The 22100-nt window shown below is 32.7% G+C and overlaps 1 protein-coding gene, 2 long non-coding RNA genes and 1 pseudogene across 3 annotated transcripts; 1 reads left to right on the plus strand and 3 right to left on the minus strand.

Moving 5' to 3' along the window:
• Nucleotides 1-5332: 5332 nt before the first annotated feature.
• On the minus strand, nucleotides 5333-9708 carry LOC130826817 (uncharacterized). The gene is made up of 3 exons (XR_009047129.1): nucleotides 9572-9708; nucleotides 6197-6336; nucleotides 5333-5560 (listed from the first exon to the last, which is right to left on the minus strand). It is a non-coding gene; the product is annotated as an uncharacterized LOC130826817 (long non-coding RNA).
• LOC130826813 (UDP-glucuronic acid decarboxylase 5-like) lies at nucleotides 7097-11776 on the plus strand (annotated as a pseudogene).
• A 162-nt stretch (nucleotides 11777-11938) lies between these two features.
• LOC130826814 (histone H4) lies at nucleotides 11939-12538 on the minus strand. Its single transcript, XM_057692406.1, has one exon. It carries the CDS (start codon nucleotides 12436-12438, stop codon nucleotides 12127-12129), a length of 312 nt encoding a protein of 103 aa, XP_057548389.1. The 5' UTR covers nucleotides 12439-12538; the 3' UTR covers nucleotides 11939-12126.
• A 1196-nt stretch (nucleotides 12539-13734) lies between these two features.
• On the minus strand, nucleotides 13735-16997 carry LOC130826816 (uncharacterized). Its single transcript, XR_009047128.1, has 3 exons — nucleotides 16814-16997; nucleotides 16541-16627; nucleotides 13735-14010 (listed from the first exon to the last, which is right to left on the minus strand). It is a non-coding gene; the product is annotated as an uncharacterized LOC130826816 (long non-coding RNA).
• Between the last annotated feature and the right edge of the window lie 5103 nt (nucleotides 16998-22100).

Here is a 22100-nt window from a genome sequence, read left to right on the forward strand (position 1 = left end):
TTCATGGTTAATTCAAAGTTCGTATTATTGTAGGAAAATCATTGAAAATTCGTATTATTCAGGGTAATTTTTCCTTATTAATATTACATACTACATAGTTATAATGATTAATAATAATAATAATAATAATAATAATAATATAATAATAAAAATAATAATAATAATAATAATAATAATAATAATAATATAATAATAATAATAATAATAATAATAATAATAACAATAATAATAATAATAATAATAATAATAATAATAATAATAATAATAATAATAACAATAATAATAATAATAATAATAATAATAATAATAATAATAATAATAATGGTATGGTTTGATCTGATCTGGTCTGTTCTGGTCTGGTCTGATCTGATCTGGTCTGGTCTGATCTGGTCTGGTCTGATTTGAAACTTTCTGATCTGATCTGAATAGTTTTGATCTGATCTGGTCTGGTCTGGTCTGATCTGATCTGAAACTTTCTGATCTGATCTGAATAGTTTTGATCTGATCTGGTCTGATCTGATTCCAATAAGAATAAGTAATAAGTCAAAAGAATAAGTTGAAGAGAACACCTTCTTAGTCGTGCAACTGGTTCAGGCCTAATAATTTTTTAAAAATATTTTAACATAGTAATTTTAAGACTTATAAGGACAATTTCAAGACTTAAAAATCCAATTTTAAGACTTAAAATGTCAATTTTAAAGTTTTTAATATCAATTTTAATGTTTGACAAATCCTATTTTAAAGTTGGAATGAGAATTTAATGACCTGCAATTGGTGTTTTAAGTCTTAAAATTGGTTTTTTAAGTATTAAAATTGACCTTTTAAGCTTAAAACTGTCAAATTCCATGACTTAAAATGTCAATTTCAAATCCTTGAAATTGGTCTTTTAAGTCTTTAAATTGGTCTTTTAACTCTAAATTGACATTTTAATTTGTGAAATTGGTAAAAAAATGCAGAATTGGGCCGGCCCAATAAGATGCGTCTCACAAGTGAGACGATCTCACCCAAGCTTTTGTGTTCGTGGAGAGAAAATATTGCATGAGGCCAGTTTCATTCAAGTTCATATAAGGAGTCGAAAATTAGATAAATGAATGTTTTAATATAATTTTAGCATTTAAAATGATGTGTTAAATACTAAGTAATTAAAAAAGAGTATTTTAAATACAAATTCAAATATTTAATTAATATACTTGGACTATTTGACCAATTTAGACAATTCTCATGGTGAGACTGTTTCGATTAACACAAATTCTAGTATGAGATGGTCTCAACGTGAGACGCGCCTCAATAATACAACTTATTAGTATATGGACTTTTTTTTTAAGATCGTCTAACCAAATCGGGAGAGAGTCTATCATAAAAGTAGCTCATTAGTTAAATAAGAATTTGTGTTAAAAAAAGTCTTGTGAGAGATGCTCAATTTAATGCGTCCTCCAAGAACGCAACCCAACATAGCATTACGATTTTACTAGATAGATTCTCATGCGCTTTCACCTAGTTTGATAGTCATATTATTATTGAAATCCCAAAATGACCCTGGGTGTTATCTGTCATGTTATGCAATCATCTAAGCTTTTACCCAGTTTGAAAGTCATATGATTGTTGAAGTCTCATAATGATTGGTTTTCGACAATTTTCTCTAAGTATTTATCTTAATTTCAAAACTTTCACCTAGTTAATTTGAAAGTGGGATATTTGCGAGTATTACCTAGCTTGATAACTCAAACTCTCAGTAAGCCCCAAAACGAGTGACTTTGGGCGTTATTTGTCAAAGCATTCATACCAAGTATCACCTAGATTGATAACTCGATCACTTATTAAGCGGACTAATGTTCGATCCGAATATTCATCAAATCTTTCAAAGGATTCACCTAGTATGATTCTTTGTCTTGGGGTGATTGATAGTTGGGCAAAACGAACCTATCTTTGATCCGAATATTCATCAATTCTTTCGAAGGATTCACCTAACATGATTCCTTATCTAAGTCTCGTGTGATTGACGGTTGGACAAAGCAGACCTATGTCTAATCGAATATTCATCAATTCTTTCGAATGATTCACCTAGTTTGATTTCTTATCATGAAGTCTCAGGTCATTGACTGATGGGTCATATCATCATATCAGGCTCAAATGTCAAATCATCATATTTGACTCAAATGCAAAATCATCATAACAGGCTCCAAGGGTCGAATCATCAAAAGTGGCCTAAAGGAAAAATATTTATAATTCATGTGGCTTCCACCAAGCATGGGCCCACGAGGCAAGAGTTCGAAGATTATCTTATTTGGACCTAATTGTAGGGTTTCTTCCAAACATCTAATTAATTTGCATCACGTACTTGTATGATTGTTTTCTGCATAAAGATAGATGCCCTCACTATATTAAATTCCCTCCTCAATCACTCTTCATGCGTGGGGCTAATTTTATGCGGTCAAATAAGCCCATAAGTCATTTAGTCAAACCTTAATTAAAACTAAAACCCTTACGACCCACCTTTGTCCACTACTATCACTACTCTTAGTCACTACCTTAACTAACTACCCATTTACTCCATACAATAACCCAACTTTCCCGCTATCTAAGGGACAACCCCTAATCCTAGAAAAGACTGTTATAAATAACCCTTAGATCTACAGAAACAGGGTATGCAATTTTTTATCAAAATACTTTCTTCCTAATTAATCTTCTTATCATCGTTTCCGGACTAACTTAAGCGTTGGAGAGGCTTTCCGGGAAGTCACCCTCGGATTAGTTTTCCCTTGTAGTTGCAGGGCATGGAATTCATATCTTGGAATAATCATATCAACCTATATTTGGGATTATTATTATCATTCAATCCTTTGGTCAGGTATCATATTTTTTCTCACCTTGTATATATATTTCAAATCTCGTACCAAAACAGTTTGGCGCTGTCTGTGAGGATTAAAAACATAACAGTCATGTATATCATTTTTTATATACTAGTTGTAGCACGCGGTCCCCCAAGTTACATTTTTAAATTTTATAATGTTATTTTATACACTTTTATTAACAATAATACGAGTAAAAATATTGAAATGTCAATGTGTTGCAAAGGTGTGAAAGATTCTAGGGATGTAGGTGTATGTTGGGGTGTTCATGTGCAGTTGATGTGTCATTGTTGTACAGAGCTTGTGCGATATTGGTGATTTGAGGTTGTGTTGATGGTTTAATGGTCCACAAAATTATGCTTTTTGTTCACGTAGCATGTTTGCATGAGACGAGGACTTGTATAAATGAAAGCAGTAATTATGATACATCCTGCATGAATCCTTGTCTAATTACTTAGTAACTAAATATTTATGTTTTGTGTGCTTTCAGTAAAGCGTTAGCAGATGCTTTCTCGTCTGTTGGTGTTGCTACGATTGATGAGGAAATTGTTGTCAAGTGGCCGAAACCTATTACTTGTAAATGTAAGATACTATTCCCAAAAAAGGAAAAAAAGGTTTTGAGACGGACAATATATTAGCAATATATATAAACTATTGTCTAAGTTAAATATAATTAATTAGTGGCTTTACCATAATAAATATCACTATAAGTATGTTACTCTAAGTATAATTAATTAATGTGTTTACCCTAATAAATATTATTTAGTTTTTTTAACAATATAAATAACCTCTAATAAATTAAGACTACAATTAAGCATTCATTAAATATTTTCCTAGGTAATTGTTAATTACTTGAAAACTTTCCTAGTTAATTGTTAATTACATGGGTTGTCTTATTAAATTAGTACTATCACTATTTTATTACTTCCTTAAATCCACAATTACTACTAAATAACAAACATTCAATACTCTACAATTAACACTAAAAGTTTGTTCATGTAAATCCACTCGTAGAACAGAAAAGCAATTTTCTTCATGTAAAGCCAAATTTAGAAGAGAAATGACACCGACAAGATTTGATCTGGTTTTGCTTTGTCAAAAATGTAATAAGCAATTAATCACTTTCTAAAACATTTATGCAATCATATGACATCATTGTGCTTATTAAGATATAATTAGAGTACAAAAAAGAGAATAAATTATCCATGTAAATGAGAGGATACTTGTGCTTATTAAGAAATAATTAGAGAAGAAATGATCCTTTAACTTTACTCCTTCACTCTTGCTCCTATTAGTATGTATATAAACCCTTTGAATTCTTCCCACTTTTTTTTTGGAGAACAAAGTAATAGTATTGACCAATAAAATCAGTCTAGTTCACAATTCAAACATTAAACAATAATTCACAAAGGTACTTTTAGAAACAATCTGAAACTAATTTAAACAGAAAACCTATATTTTCTAACAGTTGTTATAGCTAATAATATAACCTCTACATATTGCAAGTGTCGACAAATATATAGTTGATGTCATATAGTAGATATAGTAATTTAAACACCACGACAGGATCCTAACATTTTTCTCTATTCACCAAAGTATGGGGTTGCATAAAGTTTAACCTAAACCACAAACCACAAACCACATTGTACTAAACAACAATTTAGGGATTATATCAGCTATCGATGACCCAGCTACAATGCATAACTTTTCAAGCCGACCATTCACAAGCCCTAGAATAGCAAATTTAAATGTCTAAGACAACTATTAAATTAATAATTAGAGAGTGGAAATTTGGAATAAAAAGCCTAACAAAAAATCATGAAGCCCAAGCAAAATCAAATAGCAAACTACATGTATATGCAAGTATTATGTATTACAAATCCACAGAGCAAAATCCTCATCATTCAAATCGAGCATTGACCTCTGTCAAGCAATGAGCATGCATCAAAGTTCTCTTTTTATGCCTCTTGGTTTTATATTTTTAAGTTAATTGAAGTAGAAACCAATAAACACATTTGACATTTCATGTTCAAAGTATGGTTGTTGGATATTTCAAACTAAATAAAAAAAATAGATATCTTAGGAATAAAAATACCTAAACCGTGTTATTCTCAAATTTTTTATTTATGATTTCATAATTGAAATCCATAATTTAAAATGAAATAATTATTCTCAAACACTACATAAGAGAACTCTTGCCAATTATACAAGAATTAATGTAAGTTTATTGGATAAGAACCAATGCACGGTCAAGAAAACTACTCTAGTTTATATCAGTTGAGAATTTATGCACACCTCAAATAAGAAATGTCGAGAGATCACCAAACCTTAAACTGAACTGAAACATTTGAGTCAAAATTTAATCTGTGACCCAAATGAACACCTCCAGTTGCAAATATTTCATAACAGAGCAAATAAATGAAGTAGAAAAATAAATAAATACCATATTTCTTGATTATAATCTTTTAGTAAATTTTCAGAGTATGTGTTTGAAATATGAGGAAAAAAAAGCATTACAACCAAATCAGCAGAATAAGAAGTTACCAAAGTGTTCCTTCTGGGCTGATTTTAGAACAACAAAAAACTATTAGTATGAAGTGAATGAGAAAACAAAAGCAGGCTATATATGTTTCATTTTTCCCACTTACCACATTGTAGCATGCCCCTTCAGCCTCAAGATAGGATGGCTAACAAAGTACACATAAATCACCCTGCAAAGCCTACCCAGTCAAACATGCTACTCAAGAACACCATTAAAACATGAAAATTCAAGTTTCAAAAAATCCAAATAGTTCAAAGAACAAAATTCAAATGACTTTAATAATAGAATTAAAAACAAAAATAACTATTAAAACTCATACTTTAAATAGAAAAAGAAATCTGAACAATCAAAATCAAAATGAAAACAAAAGTCAAAACCGACAACAACATCAAAGTAGGGCATGAAAACGTATTGAAGACTTTACATGCTCAACCATAAAACGTAGCTAGATTGTTCATGTTGCTAATTGATGCTTGGTTTGAGTGCAAAGGTGTGTGCAATTGTTTTTGCTATGCAACCTCAACACATCCTACATATTGTTAGCACACCGATATTAATTAAAACATAACATCAATAAGCTTGTAATGTGTCTAATTCCAATCCAGAGATTGTCTACAACATTTGAAAGCCATAATAAATCTAGAGATTATCTCAGCATTAATCAGAAAAAAATCCATTTTAAAAGATGGAAATTAATAATAAAAAGTATCTATATAAACAAAGAAAAAGAGGAAATTGATAAGATAAACAAAATTAATACAAAAGAGACAAACTTTAAGAGATTGGAATGAAAAAATAACAGTACCAATTTGTTTCTTGATGACAGAACATGGCTGCAATTAGGGTTCTTGATCTTTCTCGAGTCGAGGGATTCTTTAGTCGCGCTTTCTTTTATGGGTATGAGTTGCTGCATTTCTTCTCTTCTCAGACCCTGATCTTAGCTTTCTGTGGATGAGATACACTGCTATGATGATGCAATTGTTTAAAGTGCTAAAATCTTATTTCTTTTGTTCTTCCTCCCTTTGATCACACATTATATTTGATTGTTTATAACATTATAAGTATAGTAAAGTTTAGGATATAGAGACTAAATCTTAATAGGATTATTATTTAACAATGAAAATGTACAGTTTTCAATTGAATACCAGTAAACCCAGCAACGTCAGACAAATGGACAGGTTACTAGACAGTCAAGGCAGACTGGCAGACCCAGTTTGGTACTTTTTCCCTTTACTTGTACCCAAACATCTTTTTACGACAGTTTAATGCGTTTGTTGGGTTGCTTATATCTAGAATTATACTCAAATAAAAATTATAATAGCCGTAATATGTAAAGTACCATCAAATGATGTATAGTGTAAAAAATAATTTGGGTGCAACTAAAAATCGGAGGAGGTATAACATACTTCCTGTGTTCTATATCACTTGCACAAAAACAACTTTTACACTATTCATCATGCTATGGTAATTATATATTTCGGCTATTATACGAGAAAAACATAGTTATATGAGATTTTATTTTATTCGTCTCGTCGCATATTTTCATAATATCAAATTTTTATAATTTTTTTGTTATATATAAATTTAGATATAAACGAATTGACATACACATTAGATTGCTCTAAAATGTGTTTGGTGCAAATATCTTAAAAAGCAGGAAGTATTAACATGAAGGTAATGCAGTTCTATCAATGTTTTAAGATTTCGAAGGCATATCAGCATATGTGTTCACGTTTTACATCTTGAATCACACAACAGCCTCGCAATTCATGTTCATTTCCAACAAACTTCATTTCTTTTCATAAAAACTCATCAATTTAACACCTTTAATCCTCTAAAAAAAACCTCATTTTTGTGGTGATTAATAGTATCAAAACTCTAGTGAGAAAACTGTAACCAAATCTCTCAGTTTAATTTATTGTTAAAAAAACAAAAGATTTAACTTTTAATTATCCTTATTATTACTTTGAATTGAATGGATTAGTAGTTGTCATCTTAGGCGTGATTTCAATGTCTTTATTGTTGAGAAAATAATCGTCATCATGAATCACCATGATTTTGATTGGCGGGTTTCTCACCTTTTCTTGATTTTGAAGCTACATAAGGGAAAACAGATTGCATTTTTTGAACTATAATTGATTAAATTAAATTTAAATTAGGTGAAAATCGCGTTCTCTCTCCCTTATGGCATGTGGGTTTGGCAATGTTTGGTAGCGGAAGTTTCTGAATTTGTAGTGGTCATAATCACACTATAAATATACGGCAATATTTTGATCTCTTTAATTTTAAATATCACAAACCAAATTAGGGATTTATATTCTTCTTTCAGTCTTAACTATACTTTCTGTGCTTTGCTCTTTCTATTTGATCTGTTAAAAGTTTCCCCAATTTTGATTTCAATTATAGAGTATGGAGCTACTGTCTTATTTTATTTTGGGTTTTATGTGGGTTCTTCTGGACCCCACTAATTAATGGAAAGACATTGATGGTGCTTTTTGTATGTATGTTAGGTATAAATTGTTCAAGTTGAAGGTCTGAAAGATGGGATCTAATGGAGATAGTCAATCAGCAACCAAGCAACCTCCTGCACCATCTCCTTTGAGAAATTCTAAATTTTATCAGGTAATTTTACAATTTGTAAGCTTTTTTTAGTTTTTTAATGCAGTTAGTGCAAAATGTTTTGATGGGTAAATTTTAAAATGAACAATAAAATGTGGGCATCTTTGATTTGGTTGAAAAAGTGGGGATCTTTAGTGGGTTGATGTTCAAATGGTCATAGAGATTGTGATTGTGCAACAATGTAGACCATTAAGCGATTCAGGTTGGGTGTTGGTTGTGTTGTGCTTTGTTGATTGGGTCCATTATGATAGGGAAGATGTAAAATGAAGCTGAAATAGTTTTAGTTCACAGGAAAGATGATCAAAATTATTGTTCATATGGTTAGAAGCATCGCATCTGCCGCGTTGTAAAGATTTTAAAAACAAATGAATTGATAATACGTGCGTTGTAAAGGTGTAAAAACACCGTGTTTTGGGCCTAATCAAGAGATATCTTACGATTTGGCTGATATTTAGGCGTTATAATAACCGTATTACTCCATTTTCACTCATCATCGTTAATCGTTATATTACCACAATCGCGACCGTTATCGCAATTTTACACTATGGTTGGAAGTCTTAAGGGATAGTGCTGATATTGAAACAATTTAGGTCTGTAAAGTTTCAATTTGCTAATGAATAAGGAACTTTGGTGGTTGCCACAATGTTTTGGTTGAAAAAGGATTTTTGACTGTTTTTTTGGACTAATTTACTCTCATTTCTGCTGGTGGCAGTCAAATATGAGAATTTTGGTAACTGGAGGAGCAGGGTTTATTGGCTCCCACTTGGTTGACAGATTGATGGAAAATGAAAAGAATGAGGTAAGCATTGTTTTCTTTATTTGTTAGTTTTCTAGTTTTTAGTAATCGATCAAAGGAAATTTATGTATGCCAATTGCCAAGAGAGGGATGCCTTTAGAGGAAAGAACTCGTTATGTCTCACTTGTTTAAATGAATTTGATTTATTACAGGTTATTGTCGTTGATAACTACTTTACTGGTTCAAAAGACAACCTTAAGAAATGGATTGGACACCCGAGATTTGAATTTATCCGTCATGGTATTAATCTTTCAAAAATCTCTCATTGTCTCTTTAATCATGTCGTAATTATGGATTTATAATGTTTTCAACTCCAAGCACCGTATTATTTGGCTGTTGTGAACTTGAAATATGGCTTAAATTGTTGATGTACTTACACTCATGGAGTTAAATAAGTTTTGTGAAACACTTAAAGCATTTTGAATGATCCAAATGACAATTACTCAGTTTGATAGGAATCTTACATATGCTCCGCAGTCCGGATGATACAATTGGTAATCTTAGGACAAATTAACTCTCATTTTCATTTTTTTTTTTTTTTTTTTTTTTACCTTCATGGCTCCTTATATAGATGCATATTTGAAATTGTGTTTAGTTTACTTAAAGTTTGTGGAAGAAACAAGTATGATTAACAATAATTTTTATTTTTTAAACATTTCCACTTCTTTGCTTAATTCATGGATGTACTTGGTCTTGTGCTTTTTCGATGGATGTGGAAGTGGGAAGCTAGACATGATGTAATGTTTTTCAGGTTAGAAAGCTTACATTTTGTGTGTTTCATTTGCAGATGTCACCGAACCGTTGCTGGTGGAGGTTGATCAGATATATCACCTTGCATGCCCTGCATCACCTATTTTTTACAAGCACAACCCTGTAAAGGTGAGTTATGAATTTCTCATCTCTCAAGATGGAGCATGAATATTGTTTTGGAATATCGGTTGAATTTCCATGTCCCCCATGTAGCATGTGATTCTTGAATAACCCAGGTTCAAATCATACCATATCATAACTCCAGAGTACAAAGATGAAATTACATACTGGAAGTTCAGTGTCGCCAAGTAATGAATTTACAGTTAATTTGTCCTCCGAAATCTCTCTGACACTTGTGAATCGGATTGGACTTGTTAGTTGTTACAATCTCAGGGTCCTAACATGCTTAGTTTTAGAAACACGCCTTGCTTTGCACCTCGTGTGCCTCGAGCTCAGACTCAACTGAAAACACCTTGGTCAGATGAGTTTTCCAGCTAGGTTCAGAATGCACGCACCAGCTAGTTACTTTCCTCAAATATTTAAAATTGTCGTTTGGCAGAAATGTAAATCTTAATGACCGTTTAGTGAATGGGAGTTTAGAAACCTATGTTTGGAGGTCTGAAGATTGCTCACTACAACTTGTTTAAGATTTATCAAACAGTCATCTTATGTGTACTTTTGAAACTTAACAGACAATCAAGACAAATGTAATGGGTACACTAAACATGCTAGGACTTGCCAAGCGTGTTGGAGCTAGGTTTCTGAACTTCTCCTTGTATTTTTGCTCTATCACTGTGGTTCTTGTTTATTACTAGTTTGGCAATAACCTTTTGATTCCATACTTTCCACAGGATCTTGCTTACTTCTACATCAGAAGTGTACGGTGATCCTCTTGTGCATCCTCAACCCGAAACCTACTGGGGAAATGTTAACCCTATCGGTAACTGCTCGTATTTGATTATTTCTTAACTTTTTCCTTTGTCTTTGGTGTTTGTTATATGCTACATACAGAATCAAATGTGCAGTAAATCATTTTTTGGTAACAGGAGTTAGGAGTTGTTATGATGAAGGAAAACGTGTTGCTGAAACTTTGATGTTTGATTATCACAGGCAGCACGGAATTGGTATGCATGTTAGGCTGTTACCTTTCTTGAATTGGCACTTTTTAGAAACACCCAGATTACAAAATCTTTCCTTTGTATGTTCAAACAGAGATCCGCGTAGCCCGTATCTTTAATACCTATGGACCTCGTATGAATATTGATGATGGCCGTGTTGTTAGCAACTTCATTGCTCAGGCACTTCGGTAAGCTCCTGTAATTTTGCTGTCAGGATGACTCTGGATTCTGGAGTATGTATAAATATTCTTGGTTGATGCTGATTAATGACTTTATCTTGTCTTGTGCAGAGAAGAACCATTGACAGTACAGGCACCTGGAATTCAAACTCGAAGTTTCTGTTATGTTTCTGACATGGTCCGCTGTTGGTTTTCTTTAGAATATTGAATCTCAAGCTTATGCCATTTTGGTCTTAGAATGATGGAAAACATTTTTATGGATTATGTTGTGTTATATTTCAGGTTGATGGTCTGATTAGACTTATGGAAGGAGGGCACACTGGGCCTATCAACATCGGAAATCCTGGTAAGGATATTTGCTTCATTCTTTCTTCTTTGCTTATATACGATACACCATTGCCTGATCGTTTCCTCTCGTTTAGGTGAATTCACCATGCTTGAACTTGCTGAAACTGTTCAAGAGGTAAGTTGCATTTTTGCTAGTATAGCTTTGCTCTCATTGATTATGAGACATTTTACGCTCATTTTTCGTATCCATATTCTGCAGTTGATCAATCCAAAGGTGAAGATTATAACAGTGGGAGAATACACCTGATGACCCAAGACAAAGAAAACCCGATATATCAAAGGCCAGAGAACTCCTCGGTTGGGAGCCAAAAGTGAAGCTGAGAGAAGGACTTCCTCTCATGGAAGAAGATTTCCGTCTGAGGCTCGGGGTTCCTAAGAACTAAAATTTTTAGATTCTTGTTTTCAAGTTGCTACAGAAAAGAGTGGTTTGTGATGTTACCGAAAAGTTGTAGATTTTGCTTGATCCTTCTGATTTTGTAGGCATTGTCTGGTTGCTCTTTCTATTAATCTTCCTACAGTTATCATCAATGTAAAATTGAATTTTCCAGTTGCAAGAAAACATACCTCATTCCTCACTCCATTGAAACAGTACCTCCATGTACATTCAAGAAAATATTCAAATACTGATTAATCGATTAAATCATCAAGCTCAAAAACTGAAAGGCGTAATAATAATATCAAGAATGCGTCAAAACATATCAAGAAAACAGAAGACGATTCTAAAAACAAACACAAGCTTGATTGAATTGGGATATTCATTTAATTCGTCCATAGACCATCAATTACATTTTGAAAGCCTAAATTAAGATAACGAAACATACTAAGACAACTTAATCTCGATCTACAACAATCTAAACAAGGCCTAACACTTACAACATACCAGAATCAGAACTATCATCCCAGAAAACCTAAATCCCCAAACTGATTAACCTCCGAAACCATACAAAGTCCTTCCTTGCCTCTTCAAAGCATAAACGACATCCATAGCAGTAACAGTCTTCCTTCTAGCGTGCTCAGTGTAAGTTACAGCATCACGAATGACATTCTCGAGAAAGATCTTAAGAACACCTCGAGTTTCTTCATAAATCAACCCACTGATACGCTTTACACCTCCTCTTCTAGCAAGACGGCGAATTGCAGGCTTCGTAATTCCTTGAATGTTATCCCTCAATACTTTTCTGTGCCTCTTGGCTCCTCCCTTTCCCAACCCTTTTCCTCCCTTTCCTCTTCCTGACATTTTTTATTTTATCAGAGACAAAGAAAACTAGAATTTCTAGAGAGAAAAATTTTATGATTGAGAAGAAAGGAGAATGACTAATGATGATATGGGAGAGATGAGGGAAGGTTTATATATAGGGGGCGGCTTTTCGGGTGTTAGAGATGTTTGGTGTCGAGATTTGTTGAATCGGACGGCTCACAGAATTTATCCGTGCGTGAATATTAGATTGGATGTGGAGCGTCGATTAGAGTTAATCGACGATGTGGGATTAAGCTGAGTGTATCATGCGGATTAAGGTGGGTAGCTTGTGCTTTTTAACTTTAGATGTGGCGCGGGTCTGGGAAAACACGGCGAAAAAGTTTTTGAACTGGATTTTGATTTTTTAAATGCTACGGTAAGAGTGTTCAAAAGTATCTGAATTATTCGATTTGGAAAATTCGGTATATGTTTTAAAAGCCGTATAGTTATTTGGTTTTGAATATTGGATAATTTAGACTGGGTATTTGATTTTAAAAATCGGATATCGAATAAAGGATAAAGGATCAGAATATTGGCAAAATCCGGTGAGTGTGAGACGTCAGAACTTTAACTTTAAAACATTTAAACTAACATAATTAAAATGTCTTATTCTTTTATAAATAAAAATGTCTTCTTACTTTAGGCACATCACCTATCCATCATGCATTACATATCAAATGGCTTGCCATAACATGTAGAAAACAAAACACAAAATATGAGCTACAATTCTGTGAATGGTTACTCTAACGTGTCAAACTATTTATACTTTGAAAATATTTGATCTTAAAATAATGATTTTTTTTTTGTTATTTGTAAACCACAAATCGTAAATATTTATATATTTAATATAAATCAAAATATACTCATATGGTATAAAACTCTTGAAATGTCACACACACTCTATAAATCAATTCACAATGTACATTTATTTAATGTCACCAAAATAATACAATCCCTTTCATGGACTCCTACCAAAAGCTTGATCCACCAGACACCTTAAAGAGGTAATTTGCTTTGTAGATCACCAAATTGACACTATGAAGATAAAGTTGCAACAATCAAAGAAGTCGCTCAAAAACTTTATATGAGTAGAAGGCGTTCATGCACTTTTCTATCGCTAGTAAAAAAATCCTTATTTGTATCTTATTTTTAAGTTTATTTGTATCTTATATTGGGGTTACTAAAAAACCAATGATACAAATAAGTGTTATTTGTATCGTTTGTTTGAACCTTAGATACAAATGACCTTATTTTAAATTAAAACTAAATATATAATCCTATATATATAGACTAGAGATTAATATAATATATATTTATAGAGGTCATTCAAGGCTATAATATATAATATACATTGAATAATACGTACACTAATTAGAAAATATTTTTTTACATAACATCCACTACTACACTTACATATATGATCACATATGATCAAAAAGTAATACTACTATTGCTTGCACAAAATTACATTTACTAATGAGAGTTTTTTTACAAGTGGGTGTACACAAAAAACAGATCATAGAGTTTCTTTGCTACTTGAACTGCATTTTGTCTGTTTTCTTGCCCCATTGCCTGCAAAATCATGCCAAACAAGGAACATCAGAATCATACAATTTACGATCGCAATGTCAAAAACTGGGTTGACAACCTAACACAATCAGGATGCTGTGATAACACTATTGATTTGTTCTTTGAGTAATCAATAAAGAGGTTCATTTGTGAACGACAAACGAGCAAATGAAGATCATGCACAAATTACAAGCCAACACATTTCAATTCCATTAAGATAACACCAAATGAAGATCATGCACAAATTACAAGCCAACACATTTCAATTCCATTAAGATAACACCAATCAGTGAGTCGAAAAACCAACAGGACTCGAGACTCAACACAGAAGGGATCAAAAAAATCAGCCTGCAGCATCACATCAAGCGAACTACAGGTACAAATGGCCTACACATGCACACCTATCCTTGAACATTTTTCTAAGAAAATGATGAATTCATACGATGAATTAATAGCACTAATGAAACTGTGCGAGCTTGCCCCAGCTTTTTGTAAGGTGTGATCTTGTTGACAAACTTTTCCATTAGTATAACATGCACATGATGTCTAGGTATCAATGTAGACGAAATAAAGCCTAGGTCAAACTATGAGTAAACCATGAATAAATATCTACAGCAGAGAGAAACTATGAGCACGCTAAATAGAATATGGAAGTATAAAGCATAACAAAAGAAAACAGAATTTTGAACACCATTTTTCAGTAGAAGAATTGAGTCAACCCAGTGGTTAGCAACCATTTATGAGCAGAACAGCACGCAATAGTAGAATATGCAGCCATATCAGAACAGCAAGCACTTTATATCAAAAGTGAGTCTGAGTTATGGTTGCAAACAAACAGTGGCTATGTGTGTGTATTAAAATCAGTAGCATACAAATCAGTAGGCTGCTGATCTGTTTAGGGTGCAAATCAGTATACAGTTCTTGGTGTGTGTAGTCAGTAGATCAATAGCAGGTTTAGAGCAGATCAATGTAGCAGGCTGTGTACACGCCTAAACAGAAGATGTGTGCAAACAAGCAAGTCAGCAGATAAGTTTGGCAGCGGGTTCAGACCATCTAAAGGAATTAAACAACAATGTCATGCTATTGTTGCAACTGCTAATTAATTGAGTGTGCAATCAAGAGCAGACCTGAGATGATAAGATTGTACAAAATAGTGTGTGAACCAATATGTAGATGCTAACTTCGGTTCAACAACAAATCTGCAATCTGCTTGCCAACATCATGACTAAGATCCTAACTTCATTATTAAGTGAAACTGTAGATGATGTTTGATATCAAGGAAAACAACCTCTTTGTCATTAAAAGACTAAGGTTGTGTACATTCGTCAGTGTAAGGGTGACCAAATACAAGATCAAATGATAAATGATTTTCAGTTGATGAGGAGAGAAGACGTCCGTTTCATTTGTTTTAAGTTACATTTATGCAGCAGCAATAGAGCTTAAACCCAGAACTCAAAGTAATTCAATGACCAAAAATAGTGGAAAGAATAAACAAAGCTAAGCCAATAATGAGATACATTTCGAAATAGGAGAGGTATGTAAAGAAGAGAGATACTCCTAAGTGGAAAGATAACAGGCAGACTTTGGTAATTCTCATTGTAAGAGCCGCTCCCAAGCCTGCTCAAATGTGGAAGAGAACTTAGATCTAAATATTATAATTGATGTAAAAGGGAATAACCAAAACTCTTTTAACCACCAAATGATAATTTTTAGACAGCATATTACCACCAAACATTTAAACATATATACAATCAAATCTCTGAATATTGCATTAAGAAATAATCATCACTTTCAAGGGTTTTGGAGATCAGACAAAACTTAGGCAAGTGAATCATATCAACACTCATGGGTCCAAAATGAAACACCCATATAATCACAACTTTGATGAATTTTGATCCTAAGCTATAGATTTAAGACAGTAGCTACATTACTGCCAATTATGTAAGTTTGATAAAGAATACTCTACCTATTGCTATGACCAAGTTTAAAGCCTATTTCTTGATATAATACTCGTGAATACACTATCACATGCTAAGTACTATTCGAACACACAAGGACTACAATATCGTCAAATGTCAAATAGGATCAAATCTTGTCTATCGCTACTCTTGCAAACATCTACAAATTCAAACACTAAGACTACACTATATGCTCATTACGCAAAGAATTAAAATTACATAGTAGTACTCTTATGGAAGGAAAGGGGAAAGAAGGGTGGATTGGATGTGATGATGAGAATGACAATAGAATTGTACAAGCAATAAAATTGGATTATAAGACCATATGTTCAAGGAATATGCAAAATCTAAGCAATCAAACAAACCCTAAAAAAAGTAAAGATTTCTATGACCAACATATTGAGAAATTATAAACAATAATCTTTGGGGCATTTTATCAAACACTTTGTAGGCATAAAACTCAAACCAACATATAGAATCATATATATTTTTCAATTCAAACCAACAATTCTACATGAGAAATCACACAGCAACTAGAATGAAATAAAAGGAATAAAATGGAAGTAGCACCATACCATGGCAGCAGCAGGAAGCAGGAATGAATCACGCAACTTGAAATGAAGGCAAACGAAGGAGAACGAACCAGTGAACGAATCAAGCAGCTTGAAATAAAGGCAAACAAACAAGGAAACAGTAGGATTGAATGAAGGCAAAAAAAGCTGAATGAAAACGCAGCTTAAAATGAAATCGCAACAAAGAACAAATGGCTGAATGAAAACACAGAACAAACGATATTCAGTAGAAAAAGAACAAACGATATTCAATAGAAAAAAGAACAAATAACAAACCTTATTTTAGTAGAATTGATATTGGGTGCTGAATCGATTTTGTAAACCAAAAAAATGAAGCAGGCGTTGAACAAAGAACAAACGCAGAGAACAAAGAACGAAGCAGGTAGAACAATCGCAAATAATGGGCGCTCAAACCTAATTTGAATTTAGTGGCTGAAAAAAATTGGGCACTTCATTAATTGCATCGTGTGTATAAATAAACATATAAGTAACTATTATTTATTTATATACACGATATTTATTTGTATCTTTTGTTAAAATAAAAGATACATAAAGTATTTTTTGTTCCTTATATTTCTGTAAAAGAAACAAATAGGGGTTATTCATCAGACTTTTTTACTAGTGTATTGTGATATTTCTCCTACAAAGGTGCTTGGGATGATAAATAAAATTCACAATGAAATACAATCTACACAAAAAAAATCCTAGCAAAAGAAAATTGCAATAGTAAATACAAATATTGTAATGAATTATGAATTTTGATGATATTGAGAACTAATTACTCTTTCAATATTATCTCAGGAAGATAAGAATGAGAGTATTCTTAATACATGCAACCTCTATTTATAGAGTTATGCATCAAACAGCACCACCTTTCGAAATAAAAATGTTTTACCAAGCAAAGCTTATGAATCAAAGTAATGTTTCACCAAGCAAAGCCTATAAATCAAAGTATGTTTCACCAAGCAAAGAGTATTAATCAAAGTAATGATCATCAAATCTTTTGAGGCATTTAATTGGACTTATAATATATTTATTTTAGTCCGACTACTATATTAAGTATGTAGTATATACAAATCTATATCTATATACTCTAGATGTTCAACAATATTTCAAACCAAATCAATAAGACAAAAAAAAAAACAAAAACATCTGGTAATAAATTGTTGAAATTATATTTTTCTTTAGTATGAGTTTAACTTAAATATGAAAAGGCCTCTAACCATCATAGGAATAGGACATAATGATCAAAATATACATGCTCAAAATGTTAATTTAATAAAATCATTGTTGCCATTAACAAATATTTTCGTATGTGAAAATAAGTAAACTGTAAAAAGCTTCAAACAAAACCAAAAATAGAGTTATAAACGAGCAAAAGGGCTAGACATAACTACTGACATTGTATAAAGAACGAGATTAGACGGAAAAAGAGAATGTAATAATGCTTTCAGCTATAAAAGCATACACAATGGTTGTCCAACCCCATCTTGGTTATTGATTATTTTAATATTTTATCCATCTTCCACCTCACTTATAACCACTCTTATAACCATTTAATAACCAATGTATGCCAATAGTTAACCATAATATTTTGGTTATACATTTTCTCTCTCCTACTTTTACCCAACCCCACCACACAATTTATTACTTAAATTCTATTATTATTAAATAATGCATTTGGTAATAATCATTCAAAATTAATAATTATTTATTAGCATACATTAATTAGATAAAATCTCAAAAATTTAAAAATAATGCAATTTTGATATTAATTAGTACGTAATTAGTCGTTAATTAAGACACAAACAATAATTGTAACCCTACTACATTCCACAATAATAAAAATCATAAATATATATTCTATCAAATGACAAAAGTCTTTGAAAGATAATAACGAACCGCGAACAAGTACAAACACAATGATATAATATTGCGATTACACATCTATTAATGCATATTATTGTCCCTACTTTGAACACCGAATTTGAGCCACATATGTTCAATTAAGTCTTTTTTCAATGCTTTATGCATAGCTTCATCACGAACACGTGCTCTATTAGACATGTAAGTTTCCAAACTTGCAATTCGGTTGTTGCTATTTTGGAACTGAAAAGGCTCTTCATTATTTTCATTACTTGAAGACGCATTTGTAGCTTGATCATATTCATTTGGATCGTAATACGTTTTATATGTATCTCTTTCATCCTCAACAATCATATTGTGCATAATAATACACGCTATCATTATTTTTCCTAACATTGATGCGTCACGAGCTAGCGCTGGATTCCGTATTATTGCAAAACGAGCTTGTAATACTCCAAAAGCACGCTCAACATCCTTTCATTTAGCTTCTTGTACTTTGGCAAATAGACCTTCTTTTTCATTTTGTGGTAGTGATATTGTAGGAATGAATGCCGCCCATGTAGGATATATACCATCAGTGAGATAATATCCCATATTGTATGTGCGACCATTCACAACATAGTTAATAGAGGGTGCACAACCTTCAAAAACATCATTAAACAATGGGGATCTATCAAGAACATTAATATCATTACGACTACCTGGTGTCCCAAAAAAAGGCATGCCAGATCCAAAGATCATATGATGCCACAGCTTCCAAGATTAATGTGGGTTTACCTGGTCTTCCAGAAAACATACCTTTTAATCGAAGTGGACAGTTTTTCCACCTCCAATGCATACAATCAATAGAACCTAACATGCCAGGAAATCCACGACGTTCACCAATCCTTAGTAGTCTTACTAGATCTTCTTCATTGGGCTTTCGAAGGTATTCATCACTAAAGTAAGAGACTATTCCTTCCACAAAATGCTGAAGTGAATCTCTTGCAAGAGATGCACTAATCCGAATGTAGTCATCCACAGAATCAGCGGAGGTGCCATAAGCTATTAGTCTCATAGCCGCGGTGCATTTTTGTAATGCAGAGGCACCAAATCTTTCTGTTAGAATTTGGAATGTTTATCTTAACACAATTTGCTAATAAGAAGAGTAATTTTCACTTAAAAAAAAGTTGTTTCAAAATACTTCAATATTGGGCTCATTTTATAGAGAAAAATAAAATAGAGCCGTTTGTGTATTTTTTTTTTAGAATTGTATTTTAAAAATTATGGCCGTTACAAAAGTTACAACGGTTATAAATTCAGAGCAAATCTCAACCATTGATATTTGTATTAGGTGTCAAAATCTTAGCCATCCATGTCAACCAAAAAGCAAAAAAAAATTTGCATGACCATATACATAATCGGTTATTTGAATAACCTGGTTATTCAATTGATACCCCAATAATTTCTCTCTCCTCAATATTTTATTAATATTTTCATTTTCTCTCTCTTAATAACCACCCAAATAGTTAATGGCTGTGGGTACTCTAAGGTTTGTTCATGGCTGCCAGAAAAATCAATTTACCCGTTTCATACTTAATTATCGTCCATCTTTAATTCTTTCTTTCTTTATTTTATTATTTTTTAAACTTTTATTATAAATATGACTTTTGGCGTCCTTTTCTTCTTTAAGTTCTTATTTATTATTATTATTATAATTAAAGTATAGATTTCATCCTAATAAAACTAATAAGCAATTACCCATGTTAGACATTTTAATTATAATATGACCCTTCATACTAATACTATTTATATGGTAATAGCTATATTCGACATGAAATTTTGATCTACGATTATTTAATATCAATTGGTCACAAGCATAAAATATTATCTACTAGCATACACATATAGTAAAAGAAATATATGACCATAAAATAATAGGGTATTATACTCACTCCCCCTTAAAAAGGAGTTTTGTCCCTAATACTCACCTCAAGAAAAAAAAGGTGAGGATAACGAACTATCATATCAGACTCTAACTCCCAAGTTGCCTCTGACATAATATGGTTTGCCTACAAAACTTTCACCAAAGGCAATGTCTTATTGCTTAAGACCTTATCGCGCCTATCAAGTATCTCTATCGGTTTCTCCTCGTAGGTCAAATCATCTCGAAGTTGTAAAGGTTCATGTTGAATCACATGAGAAGGTTCATGAATATAAGGTCGCAACATAGAGACATGAAATACATTGTGAACTTGTTCAAAGTATGGAGTTAAGGTAACCCTATAAGCCACTTCACCTATTTGTTCCAAAACCTCGTACGACCCTATGAATTTCAGACTTAGCTTTCCATTTTGGGAAAATCTCTTCACACCCCTAACTTGTGCAACTTTAATAAAAACATGCTCTCCAACTTCATATTTCTTATGTCGCTTCTTCTAATCAGCATAACTCTTTTGCCTATCCTGAATCGCTTTTATCCTAGCCCGAATTAATCAAATTTTATCAATGGTTTTCAGAATCTATTCAGGACCGAGAATCAATCTTTCACCAACCTCACACCACGCTAATGGAGTACGACATTTCCTCTCGTACAGGGCCTCATAAGGTGCCATGTCGATACTATAGTGGAAACTATTATTATACGAAAACTCTAACAAGGATAAATGTTCATCCCAACTCTTTTTAAAATCCAAGGCACACGCCCTCAACATTTCCTCTAAGGACTGTATTGTACGCTTTGTTTGTCCATCTATTTGCGGGTGAAATGAAGTGCTAAACTTCAATTTCAAACCCAAAGCCTCTTAAAATCCCTTCCAAAATCGAGTCTCAAATCTTGGGTCCCTATCAACCACTATAGATTTACGAACTCCGTACAATCGAATAATCTTGTTGATTTACAAGTCGACTAATGTCCTAACTTCAAAGTATTATTTATAGGTAGAAAATGAGTTGGCTTAGTTAATCAATCAACCACCACCCATGTTGCATTTATTCCCTTTTGTGTAGTTGGAAGACCCATCACAAAGTTCATGGAGATTGACTTCCACTTTCACTCGGGAATATCCAAAGGTTGTGTCAATCCTGCAGGTCGTTGATGCAAATTCTTCACCCTTTGACAACTCAAACACTTGGCCACATAAAGAGCTACCTCCTTCTTCATCCCATTCCACCAAAAAGATAACTTTAGATGTTGATACATCTTAGTCTCATCGGGGAGTACAGAATGCCAAGAGTTATAACTTATGAGCCTTTTTCAAAATTTTCTCCTTCAACTCATCATTTGCGGGCACACTCAAGCGATCTTAAAGTCTCAAACCACCATCATCATGCACCTTTAGTGCCTTTATCTCTCTCTTCACTGACATTTCTGGAAGTTTCTCTAAGTTCACGTCTTCGCACAATGATCTCAGAAACTAGATAGGGTTGTACACTCTAGACATTTAATATCCCTAGTTTCTTTCTCTTCATCTCCACCTTATCTTCTTCGTCATGAAATGTTTTACGACTTAAGGCATTTGCTATAACATTGGCTTTTCCCGAATGATAGTCTAAGTCCACATCATAATCATTAAGGAATTCTATCCACCAACGTTGGCTCATATTCAAGTCTTTCTTATTATATAGATGCTTGAGATTTTTATGATCAGTGAACAACTGAAATTTCACTCCAAACAAATAATGCCTCCAAATTTTTGAGAGCAAACACTATCGCTGC

The sequence above is a fragment of the Amaranthus tricolor genome, chromosome 11 (genome assembly GCF_026212465.1).
Source record: "Amaranthus tricolor cultivar Red isolate AtriRed21 chromosome 11, ASM2621246v1, whole genome shotgun sequence".
Classification (NCBI taxonomy): Eukaryota; Viridiplantae; Streptophyta; class Magnoliopsida; order Caryophyllales; family Amaranthaceae; genus Amaranthus; species Amaranthus tricolor.

Coding starts and splice junctions, on each gene's coding strand:
- LOC130826814 (XM_057692406.1), bottom strand. CDS start 12,438: ATGTCAGGAAGAGGAAAGGGAGGAAAAGGGTTGGGAAAGGGAGGAGCC.